The sequence below is a fragment of the Delphinus delphis genome, chromosome 5, assembly GCF_949987515.2.
Source record: "Delphinus delphis chromosome 5, mDelDel1.2, whole genome shotgun sequence".
Lineage (NCBI taxonomy): Eukaryota > Metazoa > Chordata > Mammalia > Artiodactyla > Delphinidae > Delphinus > Delphinus delphis.
Window position 1 is genome coordinate 48,183,042 of NC_082687.1, and position 22,651 is coordinate 48,205,692.

At 39.0% G+C, this 22,651-nt stretch overlaps 1 protein-coding gene across 2 annotated transcripts; it reads right to left on the reverse strand.

Annotated features, from left to right (window-relative positions):
• Positions 1-868: 868 nt before the first annotated feature.
• EREG (epiregulin) lies at positions 869-20,869 on the reverse strand. 2 transcript variants are annotated; one of them, XM_060011701.1, is made up of 5 exons: positions 20,660-20,869; positions 7,799-7,885; positions 5,787-5,910; positions 5,016-5,165; positions 869-3,459 (listed from the first exon to the last, which is right to left on the reverse strand). In XM_060011701.1, exons 1-5 carry the CDS (start codon positions 20,706-20,708, stop codon positions 3,378-3,380), a joined length of 492 nt encoding a protein of 163 aa, XP_059867684.1. In that variant the 5' UTR covers positions 20,709-20,869; the 3' UTR covers positions 869-3,377. The 2 variants fall into 2 exon arrangements, with proteins under 2 accessions (XP_059867684.1, XP_059867683.1); XM_060011700.1 differs by having other exon boundaries at positions 7,799-7,888.
• Between the last annotated feature and the right edge of the window lie 1,782 nt (positions 20,870-22,651).

The following is a 22,651-nucleotide window of genomic DNA, read 5'->3' on the forward strand; positions in this document are numbered from 1 at the left end:
TCATCTTTTACTACCACTGTGACCCTGGACAAATTGGTTTACCTCCTTGGAAAATAGTCATAGCTATGCCTCCCTGCCCTAACCACAGGCTAATGAAGTGGTCCAAGGAGCTAATAAATGGGCAAAGTACTCTATAGGTTTTGAAGTATGTACTTCGGAAGCCATTACTGTGATGGAGGTTCAGAGGAATGATGTTTCCTGCTCTGAAGGCTTGGGAAAGCCAAGCCTCTTGGTTGGCAGATGCTGAGGGAACCATGGGACATGCTTCTGGCTGATGTGTCCTTCCAAAAGTTATTTCTCAATACAATATTTATTCTTTTTAGAAATATATATATATATATATATATATATATATATTTTTTTTTTGTGTGTGTGTGTGTGTGTGTGTGTGTGTGTGTGGTACGCGGGCCTCTCACTGTTGTGGCCTCTCCCGTTGCCGAGCACAGGCTCCGGACGCGCAGGCTCAGCGGCCATGGCTCACGGGCCCAGCAGCTCCGCGGCATGTGGGATCTTCCCGGACCGGGGTACGAACCCGTGTCCCCTGCATTGGCAGGCGGACTCTCAACCACTGCACCACCAGGGAAGCCCCTAGAAATATTTTTTAACATACTCTTTAAAAATATTCTTTTAAAAAAATACTAACCCCCAGAATTTTATAATTAATGTGACTCCTTATATTTCAAAGAGATTCTTCACTATGGTAGGCCATAAAATATGATAAATTTATATAATGCTTTCCCAAACTAAAACCATATGTCTTTATGTCTAAACACATTATAGTCCTGTCACTGCTTTTAACCCTTTAATGTAGTATGGAAAAAAAGAAAAACAAAACAAAAAAAAGAAAGAAAGAGACTAAACTTATCAGTGACATTTTTAATGCAAGGTGTTTCATTTTTATTTTTCAATTTTGTTTTTTTCCAGTTTCCAACAAAAATAAATAAAAATTAACATCCTGTAAAGTATCTATATTCTCCTTCAATATCTTAAGGTACACTATTATCAAAGCTGATATTGAACACAAACAAATTGATACAATTCAGTACTCTGATAAAATTCATTGTCAAATAAGTTACTTTAAACTGCATGTGATACAACTTTATGTTCCATGGCATCTTTCACATAAACTCTATACCAAAATGGCTCATCAAAGTGCAATTACAGAGTGCAAAAAAAGCAGAGAGAAATTCACTATCTTACATTTAACCTCATCCAGTTTGAACAACAGGTATGTTTTAGATAAAATTATTCTTCAGTCAAAACATTAAAACGTACTCCAGCAGCACTGCATATACCAGTTGTTACTCCCCCTTTTCCCATACAAATAAGAGTAGAAAAAAATCAGAAAGTATTGGGCAGCAAATTAAACACATTTTTTCCAAAAGTCTACTGACAGACTATTGCAGCAAAAATGGCAAAATGGATCAGACATAAGTTTTTTAACTAAATTCAACAGAAATTAGAAGCTAGTATCATGTACTTGTTACATAAAAATTGATTTGATACCTCACAGCAGTTGAATTTAGCTAATTCTCTTCTCAAGGACTCAAAAATAAAAATCTGTCCTACCAGTGCACCATTTCTCCCCTTGCATTGACTTTGGCAGAGAGATAAGAGCAAAAGAATGTCCAAAAGAATAGTAGCATTTGACTGTATTTTAAATATTTAATATATTACACAAATCTTAATTATGAGGTTCTATCTTTAGTACCACTATTAGAACTTTACCTATTTGGTTATAGAGTATGTCTACTGGGTTACTTTGTGGCCTTGGTGGGAAGCCACAAACTATGGATTTATGCATTGGATTTGCATTTATTCTCAATACGGAGGGTATAGATAGCCCTTTCTAGAAATATATACAGTGAGAAATCTGTAAAATAAGGAAGATAGACTAAATATGAGCCAAAATGTTTCCATTGTTTGCAGGAAACATGAGTTGCCAGAAATCTTTTTTTTTTTAGCAGTCATTTTTTTATGTTTGTTCAGCATCAACCTCATTAAAACAATAATTTTTTTACTAATTTTCTCCCATAAAAGCAATCTGTGTCATACCTTTTTTATTACTTAATATGCATTTATAAATAAAAATTTAACTTTTACAGGGGTTAGTTTTTAAATAAAGATGAAAAAGCACCCCAAACTATTATCTACAATTAGTTATGTAATATGAATTCAGATGCTTAAGATAAACCAGTATGACTCCATTTTGTAACAAAGTCAAGGATTGCAGCTGATTTCTTGGTTAGTCAATACATTTTCTTTGAAGCACTCAAGGTCACTCAAAATATGCAGACCTCCTTTACATACAGTAGATATCAATAAGTATGTGTAGGATTTAAAACGTATTTTTACACAGCACATTTGACTTCAGCTGTATTAGTGGGAAACAGAAATATCCTTTTAGATCTCTTTAGACCATATATAGACTTATTGTCTTATATCACACTTTAAAATAATAATTAGTCCATCAAATTTTGGACTATGATTTAATCTTAGAATTCTTCAGCCAAGTCCCTACAGAAATAAATAATCTTGAAAAGAAGCACAAATTTTGGCTTCACGTGTGGATTTCTGTAATTGCCTCATGAGCAGTTACCTAGCATAAATGTCATACTAAAAAAAAGAACATTGTGAAGCTATAAATTATCTACTATTTACACAAAAGATGGTATAAAATTAAGTTCTCAATTCATTTTCTTAAGGAGACTCTGTTAGATGGATGACAAATAACGTAGGAGTTGTGGTTGGGAATAGGGAATCATGCACCTTCTCTCCAGGCAGACAAACAGCGAGTTATAGCTAAGGATGTGTGTGGAGGGAGCAGAGCCCTCCAGGTTTTAGTTTGTTTCAAATATGTAGTGTTTAGCACGTGACCTATATTTGCTTCTCCCCAATTTCCACAGCATTACCGTTTTGACACATGGCACAGTGGTGCCGACTCATACATCAGACTATGATATAGTCAAACCAACTATCATTGATTCGAGGAGTAGAAATATATACTTATTAAATTGATTTGACCATATATTTAGGCTTACAGAAACCTGTCACTTGCTGACACTTCCTGAACAATGAACTGGGCATTGCTCACTCCTATGCATTGTACAGCAGGCAAAAAAGCTTTCAATAAAGCACTTAGCCCAGGAAATGATTTCTTACAAAAATATCTATTTTCTTTCTACAGTAAATATTTTGTGTACATTATACATTAGCAGTCTGTCAAAAAAAAACAAAAATAAAAACTCTTCTTAGTATATTAAAATACATCATTGTTGACTTAACACATGACCCCACATAAATATTATTAATAAAATAGGAGTATTAACATAACCAGGTATGCAGTTCATCCCTGCCCATAAGCTTAATGGCGCCATTCAGACTTGTGGCAATGCTGGATCCCCTGAGGTCACTCTTTCATATTCCTTCTTTGGTTCTTTACTTTTTCGATATCTGTACCTAGAAATATTCAGAAATTAAACCGTTAACACTGAAGTTAACAGTAATAGGATCAAAGTATGTTAACAAAAGAAACAAATATATGGACGCTAAAGGTATATTAGCATAGTGTTTCCAAAATGACAGAGGTGAATAGGTTTAGGTTGGATGCTAGAGAAGAAGGAGGGAGGAAGGGGTAGTTTCTCTGAACAAATAATTTTGGGAGGAAATGGTGAAATGCTGTTAAAGGACTTCTCAAAGGCTTTCACATGATCATGAAAATTGTAAAATTCCAGGAGAGCATGTGACCACGTTTAATCCTGGTCTGTTTATCCTTTTTTTTCCCTCTGACTTTTCTTCCTTCCTTCCTTCCTTCCTTCCGTTCTTTTCTTTCTTCCTTCCTTCCTTCCTTCCTTTCTTTCTTTCCTTCTTTCCTTCTTTCATTCTACCCATCACATTGATATAATGCTATCACCAATAATAATGAAAATAAATCGGGCACTTATTAAGTGACTGACAATGTTCTAAATGCTATATATCCATTATTTATTTTATCCTCACACTTACCATTATCATCCTCATTTTACAGATGAAGAAAATGAAGTACAAATGGGTTACATAACCTGGTCAAGTTCTCCCAGCTAGGATTCATAAATCTATCACGATTCAGAATCTTCATTCACTCATTCATTAAAGCTATCTTCCTAATATTTTGAGTTCATTTTCTACCCATTTTGAAGATGAAGCATGTAGCCTTAAGGAAACTGCATAACGTTTTTGCTTAGTGGAAGAATATGCTTAGAAAACCTTTGTTTAGCCTTGATTTAGCTACTTGTCAACTAGATGAGCCAGGACATGTCAATTTACTTCTCTGGATCTTACTTTCCCATCTTTATAAAAGAAAGGATTGTAGTCAAAGACCTTTCAGGTGCATTTCAGTTTTAATAATATTCAGTTATGTGATCATAACCAATTAAAAAGGCATTATAATTTGGTGAATACTCAGACTCAAGCATGGACCAAATAAATTTAATCTTATAAAAGTAACACTTTTGGAGCTTCAAAAGTAGGCGTGCATTACTGTCAGCAAAAATAAAATGAAATTCACTCAAATCTACACTGAAAAATCTGCACCACTTCCAAAATAAGAAGGGTTTCATGGAGGCATTTTAAAGGCAGCTATTATTAACTAAGTCATTCTATTCCTATACCCTGGTCCTAAGCCTAAAAAATGGCCAATCTGATATACTGTCAGTAGTTTGGTGCCCACTCTATATTTTCTCAGTTATTAGCATATATCAGTACAGCATAGTACATGAAGATGGAGTGTTGAAGATGGAACTTTGGGGGACTGACATGAACCAGTTTTTAAAAGTCAGCTCTTATAATTATCTGGACACTCATTTCTACTAGTCCAGATGTTCCACTGCTAAAACTTCTTTATAAATATCATTAGTGCAGAGTCTATCTTATCCCACTAAATAATACTTTGCCATATTTTTACCCAGTTTGTAAGTGTGGATTGTATAAAGGTAATTTACAAAAGCAGAGTGTTAAAAACAAAAACAGTGGCTTACCATCTGCAGAAATAGTATACAGAGCCAGCAACTACGACGAGGAACAAGATAACAAGAATCACAGTCAAAGCCACATATTCTTTGCTCAGAGGCTTTTGGACGGTTAAAAAGAAGTGCTCACATCGGACACCAGTGTAACCCACTTCACATCTAAAGGACAATGCAAGAGAAAGGTCAGTTATTTAAGAAAGAAATCATGGTTCTGAATTAGTTTTGTAAGAGCTAATCTTACAATGTAATGCAAGATACTGACAAGGTTTGCCAAAAGTTGTAAAGATGAATTCAAAGACTGACCTTAAAGCTGGCCCAACTTGGATAAAAGAGGCCCACACTGCTCTCAAGCTCAACTGCTGTATTAGAATGATAGTCTGGTTCAACTGCCAGGGTGGCTGACAATGGTGGTTTGTAAGTCTGAAGTGCTTTTTGTCTAAGTCAGTGGAATCGATTCTTATAACAATGGCTGACACTAAGTCCAGATTCAAGGCTAAGCTACTACTGCGGTAAGTATGAGAGGAAGGCATGTGAAGCCCTGCCCATTCTGCAGCCCTGAATCATCCGTACAATTTGATAACTGCTGTTTGCTCTACTATTTGTTCCCTAACTTTAAAAAAAACTCACTCAATAAAGTTTCTAATAGTACATATAAACTGCATGCTAACAGTACATATAAACGGCAGCCCATGGAAACAATAGAGTAATTATTACAAAAATAAAAAAGAGAAGGCGGGTTTTTATAAAACTGTTTTTGTTTGCTTGTATTTGGCATATTACCTGCAGTGATTTTCACTCATGTCTACCAGGTAGATGCACTGTCCATGAAAACAGTAGCCGTTCATGTCAGAGCTACACTTTGATATTGACACTTGAGCCACACGCGGATTATCTTCTGTCTGAACTGTGAAAGAAATGGAAAGTGGAATATAGTCTGTTGCTTTCTTTGAAGAATCAATCACCCTTTCATAATAGTAACTACTGAGCTACTGGAACAAAGCAGGTCAGGTATTTTCAGGACAAAAAGTCACTCTAGTTGTCACGCTCCCTAGACCAATAAACAAACACTGAACCCCCAAAGGAAAACGGCCAACAGGCTACACAAAACAAAACAAAATAAAACCTGGGGGTAAAATTCTCAAACGACAACGTTTAAGATAGAAAAGGTAAGCTGAAGACACACACACGCAATCACGATCCTTCCCAGTTATTCACTTATCCAAACAAAGTGTGTATAATTTTTTCAAATCTCAAAATAATTCTGACATTCATTACTCCCAAAGCAATTGCAAACTGAATCCATTAATTAATTTAAGAGAGCTTAAATCTATAGTGGGTTTTAAGCCAGCAAGGCTTGTTTTGGTGTGCATTCCCAAACTTCCGGGTTCGGGGAAATGAATCACAGTCTCTAACGATGAGACCTGGACATGAACTAGACAAACCTTGAGTTCTAAATGCCTCGGTTACACAAATACAACAATGAAAATAGTAGTCTCTTTAGAATAGTGTTGCAACCTACACATAAAATTCACTTTAGAACGTTTTAATTACTAAAATGTGACGGATCTTTATGAAATAACCAAACAAATCATCTTGATTGTAACACTCTTGTTCAAATAGCCAGAAATAGGCAGTGAAGCACACCAAACCTCTAGAGAGCACAAAGAGGAAGGACAAGAAAGGAGGTGAAGTTGTTGCAGGAAGTGCTCTGGTTCCTCAGGAAAACTCTGGACTTAATAACTCAGAGTGAATATAAAGCAGATCTCTCTCTTTCTCTCTCTCTCTTTTTTTTGGTGCCTAGGTGCTATTACTTTAATTTTATTTTTTAAATTTTATTTCTTTTATTTTTAATTTTTTTTTTTTTTTTTTACTGGAGTATAGTTGCTTTACAGTGTTGTGTTAGTTTCTGCTGTACAACGAAGTGAATCAGCTATAAAGCAGATCTCTCTTGAACCACATTCAGAGTACTCTGGGCCCCAAAGATAAGACCATACACCACTTTTTTTTTTTTAATATGTTTTTTTTTTATTATTTATTTATGGCTCTGTTGGGTCTTCATTTCTGTGCGTGGGCTTTCTCTAGTTGTGGCAAGCGGGGGCCATTCTTCATCCCGGTGCGTGGCCTCTCACTATCGCGGCCTCTGTTGTTGCGGAGCACAGGCTCCAGACGCGCAGGCTCAGTAATTGTGGCTCACTGACCCAGTTGCTCCGCGGCACATGGGATCTTCCCAGACCAGGGCTCGAACCTGCGTTCCCTGCATTGGCAGGCAGATTCTCAACCACTGCACCACCAGGGAAGCCCGCACCACTTATCTTTGTAACCCTATGCCTAAGCACGGTGTTTAGCATGTATTAAGTACTCCGTAGATTTTTCTGAATGAATGCTGTAACTCAAAATAAAAGACATCATTTGCTCCTTTTACAAAAAATAACAACAAAATATATTGACTGTCCACTGTGTAAAAAGTTTAAATTTTCCTGTTTTGCCTGGGATCCAACTCCTCACAATGGTTTCTCAGCGACGCTCTGAAATGACCAAAGGGAATCTGATTTTCTTTGTTCTCTATCTCTTTAAGATCAGATCTTTATATATATAACTAGGTGCTCAGTCCCTCTGCCTCCAGTTATTCCTTTATATAATTTTTCCAGATCCCTAGTTCACTGGGTTCTTTTGTTAATACAGCAGCTATTTCTCCCCCTTTTTTTCCACTATCACATACTTATAGTCTTTGAGTTACATTTCTGTTAAGAATGTATAATTCTTTGATGCAACATTGACAAAGCTGGGCTTACCTAAAGCTGTGCAGTTATCTTCGGACTCTCCTGGGATACATGAAGGAATCACAGTTGTACTGAGAACTGCTTGTAGAAGATGGAAACCTACTTATGGAGAAAAATCAAATATGTAACTAATGCTTCAAGGAAAGAAACCTTAATCAGATTTCCACATAATTACAGTATTTATAAAGTTCTTTTAATTATTTCAAGAATTTGATTCATCGAAACCATAAAAAAAATAATTCATGGAAACAGGCATATCATTGAAAATAAATGAACCCCCAGCTCTTCTGTCCAAGGGTAAAAGCCCTGGCATTACATTCAGAGTTTCAGATTTGACCTACTCTAAACATTTCACAGTAACCTTTTCAAAGACCTGATTTTAAAGATTGATTTCTTAAGAAGCTTAGCCATTGGAAAATTGGAAAATTTCCACAGTTTTACGTCGTGATGTGTTCAGAGCAATGCTCCAAGGTAGAAACTATCACAAAGAAGGCTTCAAATAAAACTCAGCTTCTATTTACGGTCACAACTAAACAGGACTCTCAACCTAAGATACATCAGTTGTTGATTTAAGTACCTAAGTTACTCCTTGCATTACACATTAAAATCCATTTTAATGAATGAAATGTAATCTAAGTAAATCGGAATATATCTTATCTAATATGGAAAGGAACACACATGCTAGATGAACCACACTGTGCCCAAGAATCCGGTTTCTGTCAGCCCAGTAAGAGCTTAAACAAGGCGTTTCGTGATGTTTCTCCACTGAAAAGATAAATGTTGGGAAACAGGCACCAGAATGATTCACGTAGTTTTCTGAATTGCGCAGTAAGAATAAGAGAAACCTTTTAATTGCACGGATGTTGACTGAAGAGAGTTCTACTCTCCTTAGGAGTCATGTAGTTGCTCTTCACTCTTCCAGGCTATATGAGTAACTGTTAAATAAGAAACATTACTCGTGATGGTGAGAGTAGTAGGTAGCAGTTAACATTTCTTGCCCACGTACTGTATGTGGGCATGGTTCTACCCTCCTTACCTATACTATCTAATTTAATCCACTCACTGACTCTTTGAAGAAGATACTACTGTTCTCCCCATTAGACATATGAGAAAAGTGAGTTAAGTAACTTTCCCAAGAGTACATAGCAATGTTGTTAATGGGCTGCATTACAGAATCTGGCAACAGGCAATAATACTCGAGTATAATGGACATCACAGGGAACAAACTCAGATAAATGTAACTGAAGCAGAGTATTTAACCCCATAGGGAGGCAACAAAGTACGTGGAAAGGCAATCTGGGAGAAAACTTGAGCTATGTAATTTTGGACAAATTAATTAAATTCTCTGGATCTCCATTTTCCCTAGTTTATAGAGCTTTGGGGAGAATTAAATGAAATTATATTTTTCTGAAACATCTAACATACCAGAGACTCATGAATGTTCCATGCCACTCAACATCTAGCCTCTGGTTTTAGCAGTAGTATATGTGGGTAGTGCCCTCTACTGGTCTATAACAATGTTATAAATCTCTCTGTACTTTGGTATTTTAAAGGATAATTAATCCATGTAATAGAGAATTTTATTTTATTTTTTCACAATCAGAGGAGTATGTATATGTTAAGCAAATTGCATATGATTTGGGTAAAACTGAAATTAAAAACTAAACTACACATAAGCATCAGAATTTGCAATTTCTTAATGTTTCAAACTTGACACATAACAATCCTGTGAAGTAGTTATTAGCCCCAAACAACCTCAGTGTTAAATTACATGTCTGGTCCAAGACCAATTATCTAGTGACCATAGAAGATAAGAGTTAGGAGTCCATCTTTGGACATCAAGCCTCATCACCTTTCAGTGATTTGAAAATGTCTTTTGTAAATAATTTTAAATGTTATTCTCAAATGAAGGTGTTTACACTACAGTTCCATCATAGATGCATGTAGCCAATAAACTATGAAAATTGGTTCTAAATCGTGTGTCCAGCTGCAAAGCTCTATTGCCTAAAAGCAGTGGTCCTCAGGTTTTTCTCAACCTCACCTCTGGCCCAGGGCTTTGCAAAATCGGGTAGAGGAGTAAGTGGGAATGATCAAAAGATTGAAAAAGTCCACCCATGGAGAATTTTGATATCCAGCACCCTGTCACCCTCATAAATCACTACTCATTACAGTCATACAGGAAAGGAATAGATGCTAAAGTCCTATCCATGTATTTCCTTAATCTTTCAGTTGTTCATGACTTTAGTGTTATTTGAACATAATGATCTCTCTGTAATTCAAATGCAAATCTTATATTTGAGTTTTCAATCTTGACCATGGGTCCCAGCTAAGAAAATAATTCCCTGTGATATTAAAGATTTTAGACAGGGTCAGTGTGTCAGAAAACAGATCTGGTAGCAAGCTCTACATTGGTAACTAAGATACAGAGGAATTCCGTGCTAAATGATAATCTGTAAACTCAAAACTGGCCATTGGAACTTCTGTTTCAATAATGTTATGAAAACAAAACTCCCTTTGGAGGCCATTATTCCTGTCAAATTTCCAGATGGGTTTCAGTAATGTAAAGCTCACCTGTTCATCTCTCTACCTTCATCTTTCAGAGATTTTGTTTCCATGAAACCTCAAATGTGCCAGCAGGAAGTGACACCGGTGACTCACAGCACACATACCACCTCTACTCCGTGGGTCAGGGCCGAGCCTACACCTCGCACGATACTGGGGACAGCGCGTGGGAACGGTGGAGTACCATGACCCCAGTGGGGGGAGCACTAAGTAAGAAGTGCTCGCCTGAGAGTCAGGAGGAATGCCAGATGTAGAAAGCACCCTTTTTATTGTATATGGTTTCTTTTGTCCTTGCTTCCTTATGGCCACACTGAGGGGCCATCTCGAAGGAGGCTGGGATTTGGTGACTGGCTGACCAAGCCTATTCCTCAATAATCAACTGCAATTCTCAGAGATAAAATGGCTTTCCTGAATAACAATCAAGCAAATAAAAATGACCCGAAATAAAATAAGATAGGTTACAGAATGAAAAGAATGCACCTTATTTTCCCAATTGCACCTTTTAGGCTATTTGGACTGGAACAGCAAATCATAATGAATCGTAGTATTTGCCCAACCCCAAAACAGGCAGCAAAATCTGCTTTGTTCACACTTTTGCTGTGGTCACATGCCTACCTATTTATGGACTGTTAGTTTTCTACCTTCTTCCAGGGCAGTCTGTAATTTTAGGATTTGTCTGTAACATAGTAGGCTTGTTAGGTCTTGTATACTTTCAAGGAGTGAATATGCCTTTACCACTTCCAGATGCCTTTTTGTCTCAAATCCACTATTAGATAAAGTCCTGCTTCACTTCATTAAAATAACTGTAAACTATCACATCAGTTTCACATCACTGAAAATAACTATTGTCAGTACTTTCCAGTAACAGCCTATGTTTTCAGAGAATAGAATATATATATATATATGTGTGTGTGTGTATACATATATATCATAATATATATCTATATATCACAAATCTTGCTTCCTACCAGCAATCATTTTCTTCCTACAGTTTTTCAACATTAACCTTATCACTAAGCTTCATTAAAGTAAAAGCCAACAACTATTTGAGATAAAAACAGGATAACAGGATGAAACCAGAGGTTGATGTGATAATGGGTTACTAATAAGTCTTTAAGTTTGAGTTTCAAATATAGCCATAAGATCTTCCTTGTCAAGTGTCAAGAAAAGATTTAATACGCCATGTTTTTCAGTTCAGAGACATTAAACTAAACTCTTCAATTCTGGTAGTAATTTCTAAATCATACTTCAAAGTGCTCATATATTTTAGTGATCATACAATACTTAATGCTCTCATAATGCAGAAGAAATCATATCAAGTATTATATAAAGGATACACTCTGTACTAATTTGGGTGTTTTGGAATTTTGTGACTAAAAGCTCTAAATATGGAACTTGCCCCTCCTAAAACCAAAGATTCATCTCTATAGTATTATTTCAAATGATCTATTGAAATTGTATTTTTTTTTCTTTAAGATAATGTTACACAGGAAGGTCTTTTTAGAACCTTTTCTGTCTTCACTCCCTTCCATCATGCTTTTCACACTATCCCTATTGATCCAATTCAGAAATTTAAATGACTATTACATTATTGTCTCAAAAAAATCTTATAAAGGAGCAACAGTTTAGATTATAAGCGTTTGTCATTTGCCTTTTTTTCATTATGGTCATATTGTGTACTACAGCTTTGAAAACTTAATGACATTTTTAGAAGCATATTGTCTATCATATCATTCATTCTTTATAGAAGCCTATTGCCAAAAACGAATTTGCAAAAGGATAGAGTTTTAATCGGTAAGCATCAAAAAAGAGGAGAAAATGAGTACATAAAAGATAACTTTAAAAGCCTTAAAGTTAATTACACTTCATTCCGAGAATCTATGTAATGCACCTAGCATAATGGAAGGTGCTAAGAAACTTTATTTTGTGAAAATATATAGTTTTTTGGTTAACAGTGGAGACTCCAACTTTCGTGAGAAGCACAAGTTCATCTGTAGTATGATGGTAGGGCGGGAATGGCTTAATTATGCTTGATAGATGGGAAAGGAGGAGAGCAGCTTAGCTCTCTTATACTTACTTTTAGTAACTACATGTCTCTAAGAATATTTGTTCAATAAATATCTACTGAGATTTTTCTATATGCAAGATACTGAACGAGCTGCTGAAAGGAAAACTGATGCAAAGGACATAGCTCCTGTTCTAGCTAGAGTTAATGAGGCTAGACTCCAGGTGGTGGCGAGAGAAAGAATTCATAGATGACACCAAGTTTCTGGCCAGAAAATACCAAGGAAGGTGGTGTCATTAAAAGAGTCGACAACATAGGCAGGGCAGCAGGTTTGTGGTGGCATCTGCAGCTAGTAGACATGAAGAAGGACATAATGAGAGAAGGAATTTGAGTTTTTAGTTCATATATCATCTGTTTATATTTATGAGGCACTTGGGAAAATACATCTGGAGTAAAACAATAAGAATGGAGTTGATGGAGTCTATTTGAAAATCAAATGAGGAAATATCACCTTTAAAGGCACAGGAGTCATTCAAATGTTCTACGGGAAATAGTACGCAATGGAAAATAATGAACTTTGGGAAATAGGTGATAAGGAGTGGATAGAAATGGCCAAGGAATTTGGGGAAAAAAGGAAATTCAGTCTTGCGGGAGCCAAGAGAGCAGGGTTACAAAAGGAGGCATGGAGATATACAGACTGCCAACAAACACATGAAAGAATGTTCAACATCATTAATCATTAGAGAAATGTAAACCAAAACTACAATGAGATATCATCTCACCCCAGTCAGAATGGCCATGATCAAAAAATCTAGAAACAATAAATGCTGGAGAGGGTGTGGAGAAAAGGGAACACTCTTGCACTGCTGGTGGGAATGTGAATTGATACAGCCACTATGGAGAACAGTATGGAGGGTCCTTAAAAAACTACAAGTAGAACTACCATATGACCCAGCAATCCCACTCCTGGGCATATACCCTGAGAAAACCATAATTCAAAAAGAGTCATGTACCAAAATGTTCATTGCAGCTCTATTTACAATAGGCCGGAGATGGAGACAACCTAAGTGCCCATCATCGGATGAATGGATAAAGAAGATGTGGCACATATATACAACGGAATATTACTCAGCCATAAAAAGAAACGAAATTGAGCTATTTGTAATGAGGTGGATAGACCTAGAGTCTGTCATACAGAGTGAAGTAAGTCAGAAAGAGAAAGACAAATACCGTATGCTAACACATATATATGGAATTTAAGGGAAAAAAATGTCATGAAGAACCTAGGGGTAAGACAGGAATAAAGACACAGAACTACTAGAGAACGGACTTGAGGATATGGGGAGGGGGAAGGGTGAGCTGTGACAGGGCGAGAGAGAGGCATGGACATATATACACTACCAAATGTAAGGTAGATAGCTAGTGGGAAGCAGCCGCATGGCACAGGGAGATCAGCTCGGTGCTTTGTGACCACCTGGAGGGGTGGGATAGGGAAGGTGGGAGGGAGGGAGACGCAAGAGGGAAGAGATATGGGAACATATGTATATGTATAACTGACTCACTTTGTTATAAAGCAGAAACTAACACACTATTGTAAAGCAATTATACCCCAATAAAGATGTTAAAAAAAAAAAAGATAGATAAAGGAGGCATGGGGTGGTCAGCAATGCAATGATTGAAGAAAGTATGAGTGACTCCATCATAAATAAGATTCATCATTATTCAGGGAAAATAGTGTTAAAATCAGCAATAAAAATTGCTAAGTTGATTTTTTTAACACTAGAATTGGCTTTATATTTGCATCCAGCTTACCATTAATATGAATTTTATTTGTCTTGGTAACTCAAGCACTGATTATTCAAACTGTGAATTATGAGTGGCAATGTGTTATAGCAATGGAAAACACATTAGCTAATGCTTCTCACCCTGGAGTAATTTTGTTAACCAGGGACACTGAGCAATGTCTGGAGACATTTTTGTTTGTCACAACTCAGGGTGGGTGGGGTGCTACTGACATCTAGTGGGTAGAGACCAGGATTGCTGCTAAACACCCTGCAATGCATAGGACAGTCCACAACAAAGAATTACCCAGTCTGTAATGTAAATAGACCCAAGGCTGAAAAACCCTGCAGTAGACCGTGAGGTATGGAGTACAGTTCTAGCTCAGATACTAAGTTTATCCCTCTGAAGCTAGGTTTCCTTATCTCTGAAAATGTCACCTAGGCTTGGGGTGGAGTGGAGGCGGAGATGGAATTTAGATTAGATTACTCTAAGGTTCCATTCATTTCTAAAACAATACTTTTCTTTTTCTTACTGACTATCCATCATTTAGTCATATCACTGCCCGACCTCTCTCTCTCTCTCTCTCTCCCCCCCCCCCCTCTCTCTCTCTCTCACACACACACACACACACACACACGTACACACACACTGTGATATACTTAAATTTTGTTAGGCATACCATCAGTGAATACAGACTACATTAAAGATAGAAATGGGGAAAACAGGGAAGAAAAGGTATTCAACTTTATTATTTTTTTTAACATCTTTATTGGGGTATAATTGCTTTACAATGGTGTGTTAGTTTCTGCTTTATAACAAAGTGAATCAGTTATACATATACATATGTTCCCAAAACTCTTCCCTCTTGCATCTCCCTCCCTCCCACCCTCCCTATCCCACCCCTCCAGGCTGTCACAAAGCACCGAGCCAATATCCCTGTGCCATGCGGCTGCTTCCAACTAGCTATCTACCTTACTACGTTTGTTAGTGTGTATATGTCCATGACTCTCTCTCGCCCTGTCACAGCTCACCCTTCCCCCTCCCCATAACCTCAAGTCCGTTCTCTAGGAGGTCTGCGTCTTTATTCCTGCCTTACCCCTAGGTTCTTCATGACATTTTTTTTTTCTTAAATTCCATATATATGTGTTAGCATACGGTATTTGTCTTTTTCTTTCTGACTTACTTCACTCTGTATGACAGACTCAACTTTATTATTAAATAGAACTGAATTTTCAAAAACTATTGCTCAGTCATAATATTTTGCTTCTCAAGCATGTTTTCAAAGAACAGCTGGTTGAGTCAAAACATAGTGCTGAGAACTCTAAATAAAATACCATTCTAATCACCCATCCAACAACATTTATTGAGTGATTAACGTAAGTCTGTTACAATGTGAATGATAAAAGATAAGTACAGCACCAGTTAGGAGAGACAGGGCCAGATACACACTTACAGGGTGACGTGTAAAGGGTAGGACCGAAGGACTCAGAGGGATGCAAAGGGGTGGGGGGAAGACTGCACATTTATTTTCCAGTGGTGAGGGAAAGATGAAAGGGGCTATCAGAGAAGGCTTGATACTTTTCTTCAGTCTTAAAGGATGGGGGGAACTTTCACCGAAAGTGAAGAGTGAGTTGGGAGCATCCACAGTAGATGATACAGCATATTCATAAGTGGAGACTTACACTCTGGGTAACTCACTTCTTTTTAAGTCTGTTTTCTCATTTGGAAACTGGGAATAGTAACACTTTTCCTGGCTAAAAGAGAGTTATTATAAAGATCAAATGAGGCATTTGTCTAAAAAAGCACTTGCTGCTACTGATAACAGCTCTAATTTCAAAAGTGTTTTTTAGTATTTTAATATTATGATATTTAAAATGTCCGTATATAATAACCTGATGACATAGTTATTATGATCTCCATTTTACAGATGACAAAACTGAGGCCCAAAGAGGAATAAATCCTTCCAAAAGTATGAAATAAAAGAACTGGGGTGTGAAATCTATATTCTGTATACTATGTCTCTTGATTCAAAACTATACAGTTTGACTAACACACCATAGTTAAGCAATTATACTCCAATAAAAACGTTTAAAAAATATACAGTTTGACACACGTACGTGTGCGTGTGTGTATATATAAACATATACATATATGTGTGTGTATATATATATATATATATACATATACACACACATATATATTTATACATATATATGAGGAAGAGAGGCTTTTCCCCTTATCCTGAGGACTTTTAAGAGGATTTGTATTTAACTCACTTTCAAGCCTCAAATTTAAAATTCAGGATTTTTGACCTAAGTAATTAAGGGTTAACATTTTTTTCTGGACAATTATCAAGTTGTCTTGTGTGTTATAAATATAATACTAGTTAATTAAATCATTAACCTAGAATATCACTGAAGCTTCATTTGCCCTATAACCAGACAGGCACTCTTACATAAACTGCATTGCCAGAGGACACTGAGTCTGTCGCATTACTTCATTTTTCCAAAGGTTCCAGAATTGCCATACCAAGGCAATGGTTTTCAGGGTGCTTCTCCTTGAGGACCTCTCCTATTACAGCTCTAGGGAGTCTTCCTATTGTCTTCTGAAGGAATGTTCTCAACAGTAGTTACAGCCATATGAATTAGACAGTTTGCATAGGCCTATATTCAGGGCAAAGACTGACAGATGAGGAAGCCACACCTTAATTTTTTTTTTTTTTTTTTTTGGTACGCAGGCCTCTCACTGTTGTGGCCTCTCCCGTTGCGGAGCACAGGCTCCGGACGCGCAGGCTCAGCGGCCATGGCTCACGGGCCCAGCCGCTCCGCGGCATGTGGGATCTTCCCGGACCGGGGCACGAACCCGTGTCCCCTGCCTCGGCAGGCGGACTCTCAACCACTGCGCCACCAGGGAAGCCCAGCCACACCTTAATTTACAGTCTTTTTAAAAAGGATTCCTTACTTGACATTTGCATCTCCTGGGTGATTATTAACCAGGAAATGGGAGATTCTTGGGCAAAAATGAACAGAAGACATTCAAATTCAATTTTTCCAAAGTGATTATGTGAATATTACACTTTTTTTTAACCAAAGAACTATGTCTATTTCCTCACTGTTAATAGAAGTGTGCTGTAGATTCCAACTTGACCCCTTATCAATACTACATTCAATTCACAGTATTGTGAATGATCCAGGGAACAAAAAGGATGTGGGTTTCCTTCTCCTTGATTTCTTTACTTACTATACATCTAGGAAAGTATAAAAATAGAAACAAAGGCCTCAGTCAACCGATGTCAATGATGGCTTCATAATAAAAGTCATTTCCTGGGTATTAAAAATGCTGAAATAGGTTAAGTAAAAATTTAACATATTTCAGCTGAGCTTAAGGAAATAATTGTATCTTTTCTGTGCTTGATTTTGAGTGATACCATAAAGTACCATTTTTGCACAAATACCAGTCCCCATAACAGATTCTAAGCCCTGGGGCAGTCCCCAGACTACTCTGGAACTTCTCTACTAGAACCTGTTACTTTTATTATGCTTCTGATAACTCTGAGAACCTCTGGCTCTTTACACATTGCTCCAGAGTGACCTTGACATTTGCCATCTCTAAATCCTTGTAAGGTACCTGATTCACTGAGCTTCAGTTTTTTCATTTGTCAAACTGGTCTAATCATACCTACCTCCTATAGTGTTTTAAGGAGCAAAGGATATGCTAACGTGGAGAACACCTAACACACGACATGGTCGGCTCACAGGAGGCATTTGGTAACTGTTAGCTCCCTTCCCAGCTCCTGGATTTGGGCCTCAGTGCTGAACCACACACCCCAATTGCCCAAGTTGTTCATGTGGCAAGATGATGCGGAAGGCAGCTAGAATACCTAGACCAAAACCCAGACCGGAGAGGCCTGTCATCCTGTTTCTACCTATGATGTGTCATCTCAGGTTGTGCCAGCACCAGGCAGCTCATAAACTCTCAGGGTCAAAGGAAAAGATCTGAGGTGAGCCATTGCCTCATTGAGATCCGCGCTTCTCAGGTTTCAAGAAAGAATGTTTATTCTGCTCAATTCTCTGTCATTGTGCAATGAAGTGGACATCAGTTGTCTTGGATCTGTCATTCAGGAACACGCTCAAAAGCCCGTTTGGTTAAATGAACATGTCTGACTTTTAGATCAAGAGCCCCTAAACGTTAATTGCAGAACTCAAGAGAAAAATTTCTCCTCTTCATCCTGCAACAATCAAAGATTAGAAATGATAATTTAGGGCTTCCCTGGTGGTGCAAGTGGTTGAGAGTCCGCCTGTCGATGCAGGGGACACGAGTTCGTGCCCCGGTCCGGGAGGATCCCACATACCGCGGAGCGGCTAGGCAAGAGAGCCATGGCCGCTGAACCTGCGCGTCCGGAGCCTGTGCTCCGCAACGGGAGAGGCCACAGCAGTGAGAGGCCCGCGTACCACAAAAAAAAAAAAAAAAAAAGATAATTTAACTCTAAAATTATATATTATTTAGAATACATTATCTAGTTTGAGGTATCTCAACCCTTTTACTTAACGTTGAGTAAGCTAAAAGTGCCAGCAAACCTGGGTGCGAACTTTTTCAGCGAAGCTTTGCTTTTCTATGGGACACCGGGTAACAGTTTCCCCATATATAAAGCAAGAACATCAATATCAAATATTTATAAAATGTAAAGGTAACCAAATGATTGTGGGGTGTGTGTAGCAATTTAAATCTGCATGTGTTGGAGACAGAGGATGGAAATGAAAGTGTCTGTATTTTTTCCACAGATATAAATACATGTGAATTCCACAAAAAAAAAGCGAAAATAAAATGCTGAAATCTAAAATAACTGTTTACTTCTTCTGAAGGCTAGACATTTGGGAAAAGTATTTCTAGGTAATATTTTGTCTGGGGGGAAAATGGCAATTTCACAAGTAACCGGTGGCCTTGCCTTTTTTCCATGTGCTTTGGAATAAGACTATTGAACTTGCATACCTGAATAGAGTACAGAGATATGATATAGAACTTCAAACAGGAACTTTCTAGTGGCAGGGAAATATCTAAACAAACTGGGAAAACAGAAACTGACCTAGCTCATTTGGAAATGGGCTTGGCCGCTTATGAAATAGGTGAACTATAATTAAGTAATGCAATAAAGGAGTTAAGCACTTTTATGGCAACAAAAACACACACGACACATATGCTAGGTAGGTAGTAACCAGGTTATTCAGAGGCTCTTGCTGTCTCAAATTAGCATATTCAATGAGTGGCCCAGAACAGACACTCACTTGCATTGTTCAGAGCAACCTTACAGAATAGCGCTAAGCTATTCTGATCTCTAGGTTAATTTCTAACTTTAGGAAGACTGTCACCTTTGTAAATTCATTCTTTTCACGGAGACTTCAAAACAAAGATAGCAAAGCCACATTATTTACTGAGAACCTTCTAGCACGTCGTTCTTAGTACAGTTTTGGTAGAAACCGCAGATCGTTTCCACCTATGTCCTTGAAGTTGGACGACTATGCATAGTTGTTACAACTATGCATAGTATGCATTTCATTAGGTTTCCCAACCCGTTAACATAAGGCGTGTCGAAATAATAATTGAACAGTCACATCCTGCACAGGTAGAGTGAGTTAGGGGAATTCGCCTCATTGCAACTCCAGAAAAAAAGCGAGATTGACAACCTTTATTTCCTTATTAAAATTTTCATATACAGCTCCAAATTCCTTTTGACGTTTAGGAATTCACAATATATATTTTTAAACCAGTTAAGTTAAAGATTTTTTTTTCCCTGTCCACAAGAACTAAATTATCTCAAATAAGAAACATTAAAGTACGCTCAGCCACTACAGAATACAAGGGTGCAAGTAGCAGCGAGCGAAAAGAGCCCGACCAGCCCGCGGGGGGAAACCGGAAGCAGCAGGTGTTGGCGTCCAAGGGCCTCCAGGAGCACCCGGACCTGCGCGTGTCCCTCCCGCTCCGGGTACGCAAACAGCCTTTTCATTCTCTGGAGCTTCAGCGAAGCTGGCACCGCCACACGCCAGCGCCCCCAGACGCTTAACCAGCCTTGATTTAGAAAACCTAAGGCAAGACAGGCGGAACAGCGCTTCTCTCCAAAAGGTCTTTCCTAGGCGCGGGTCTTGTCCATACTCCCGCCTCCTGTCCCCGCCCCCAGCCCGGTTTTCCCCCGTCTTTTGGATTTCTAGAACCGTCAGATTTTCAAAAGGAAACAACAAACCCGAAATCTTTTCAACTTTTTATTTCGCCTAATACGGAGCTATATTACTTCATGCAGAACACACAGACCAAGTTCATCTATCCGTGCAAGGTATTTTAACACCAGCCCCTTCCCCTACCCCACCCTCTTCCATCGCCTGCTGGAGGGAAAGACGGGCTCGCCTAACGAGAGACGTCGTTCGAAACGGAGTACACCTGAGTCTGGTGAAAAGCGCGGTACTTGTGAAAGGACAGCTGCCCCGGGGCCGCGCAGTCTAGTCTTCCGCGGCGGGAAGGGGCGGGGGACTCACCCAGGCAGAGCAGCGGCGCGGGGACCCAGGGGGCACGGCGCGGCTCCATCCTCCTCCCCGCGTCAGCGTGTGCGGGGCGCGGGCGTGGCCTGGGCGGCGGGCGGGCGCGGACCGGAGGGGCTGCGGCGGAGGCGGCGGTGGCGGTGGCGGCGGCGGGCGCTGTGGGAGCTCCGGCGGCCACGCGTCACTTAAGCAGCTTTTCCCTCCGACACCCGGTCTCTAGGGCAAGTGAACTCCACAGCCCACGCCAGACCTATATAAGTACGGGGCGGGGCCTGGGGACTGAGGACTAACTGCGTGTCCGGAGTTTCATAATCGCCTCCGGGGGAGGAGTGGCCGGAGGACTGTCCGGATGTCATCCTCCCTCTCTGAACACCTGCGAGTGGCTGAGGAATGAAACAATGCTCTTCGGGTGAGCCGGGGACTACTCCCCACACTTTTGCAGCTCCCTCTCGGGCTCCTGCGGGCGGAGGTAGGGAGCGTGGACCAGAAGCGTTGGTTTGCGCTGTGGGACCGCCTGCTGGATAGTGGGCGGTTTTAGTTGCTCTGGGTGACAGGCGTAACTTGAGTCAGCCAGTCTTCCTGCCAGGGCTGGAGTTCCCAGTACGTGCATTTGGAGAGCTGTGTGTGTGTGAGTGACTTACGGAAGTTCTTGAAACTTGTCAGTGGCTCAAGGACTTTCTTTGTGTTCACACTCACCACTGCCCAGAGTTGCTTTTTGTGTCTACACCTTCTTTCGAAGTCCCTCGGCTTCCTACGTGGTACAGGCATTTATGGCTTCAAAATCTAGTGATTATGAAGAAATAATCATAATTATTTCTTCATAATCATCATTTCTTCCCCTAAATGATTTAACTTCTCTGAACTTTGCCTTAATCCTGTCACTCCGCTGTACAGAATCTTTCAGTAACTTCCCGTTGCCTTTTGGACAAGGCCAGACACAAATGTAAAGCCAACAGTCTTTTCAGCCTCAGCTCCCACTAGTTCACCGGACAAATTTTCGCACCCCAGCCAGGCTGGGAAACTCACTCTACCTTTGCTTATTCCCAATTTCCTCCCTGTGCTGGTGGAGTCAGAGTTTGGGGAAATGGCTGCGTTTTACTGGAGCTGGTCAAATCCTACTCACTTTCCTGGTTCTCCTCAAGGGCCTGGATTTCTTGACCCTACAGGGATCTCTCTCCATTCTGATCTCTTACAGCTTGTATTGTTTATCTTTCCCCTAGACTCAGAATTCTAGATCTGGTACTTCATACCTGATGAAACTACTTTGATTTGTTAACTTTTCTTGTTTGTCAGTCATATGTTCAGATCTGTATGAATACATAAATTGCCTTACTTGTTGTATTTCCCCTGTAGGGCCTGAAAACAGTGTGTCAATACAGCAGTACTGACAGCATAGTTGAATGGAAAATGGAATCTAATGGATGTTGGTTAACTCCTTACCTTTCTACTTTTTGTTTTCTTCTTATTATTCCTTTCCCTTTCCTCCCTCCCTCTCTCTCTCTCTTCTTCCTTCCTTTCTTTCCTTCTTTCTCTCTTTCCTTCCTTCTTTCTTTTTCTCTCTTTCTTTCCCTCTTTCTTTTCTTTTTCTTTCTTTCTTTCTCCTTCCCTCCCTCCCTTTGTTTCTTCCTTCCTTCCTTCCTTTCTTCCTTTCTTTCTCCCTCTTTCTCCTTCACCAGAACTCTCATGTTGGAAACAAACACTTTGTCTTTCCCTCAGTGGTTAAGATCATGGGTTCTGGATTTAGATTGTCTGCATGTGAATCCTTGGACAAGTTGTTTAACCTCTCTCCATTTCCTCATATGTAAAATAGGGATAATAATAGTATCTAACTCATCGGAAGATAATGAAGGTGCTTTCTGTAATGCCTAGTACAGAGTTGGCACTCGTTAAAAATACCTGTTGTGATATGTAAACACATGTTAGGATGATGGTACTTAATAGGTTGGCAGTATTCATGAGCTAAATGAATGAATGCATGGTAAGGTAGAG

Excerpts from the sequence above, each read along its gene's own strand:
- EREG (XM_060011700.1), bottom strand. The coding sequence starts at position 20,708 with ATGGAGCCGCGCCGTGCCCCCTGGGTCCCCGCGCCGCTGCTCTGCCTG. Across the intron at positions 5,911-7,798 it reads AGATAACTGCACAGCTTTAG|TTCAGACAGAAGATAATCCG; the intron begins GTAAGCCCAGCT and ends TTTCTTTCACAG. Across the intron at positions 3,460-5,015 it reads GTATACTATTTCTGCAGATG|GTACAGATATCGAAAAAGTA; the intron begins GTAAGCCACTGT and ends GAATATTTCTAG.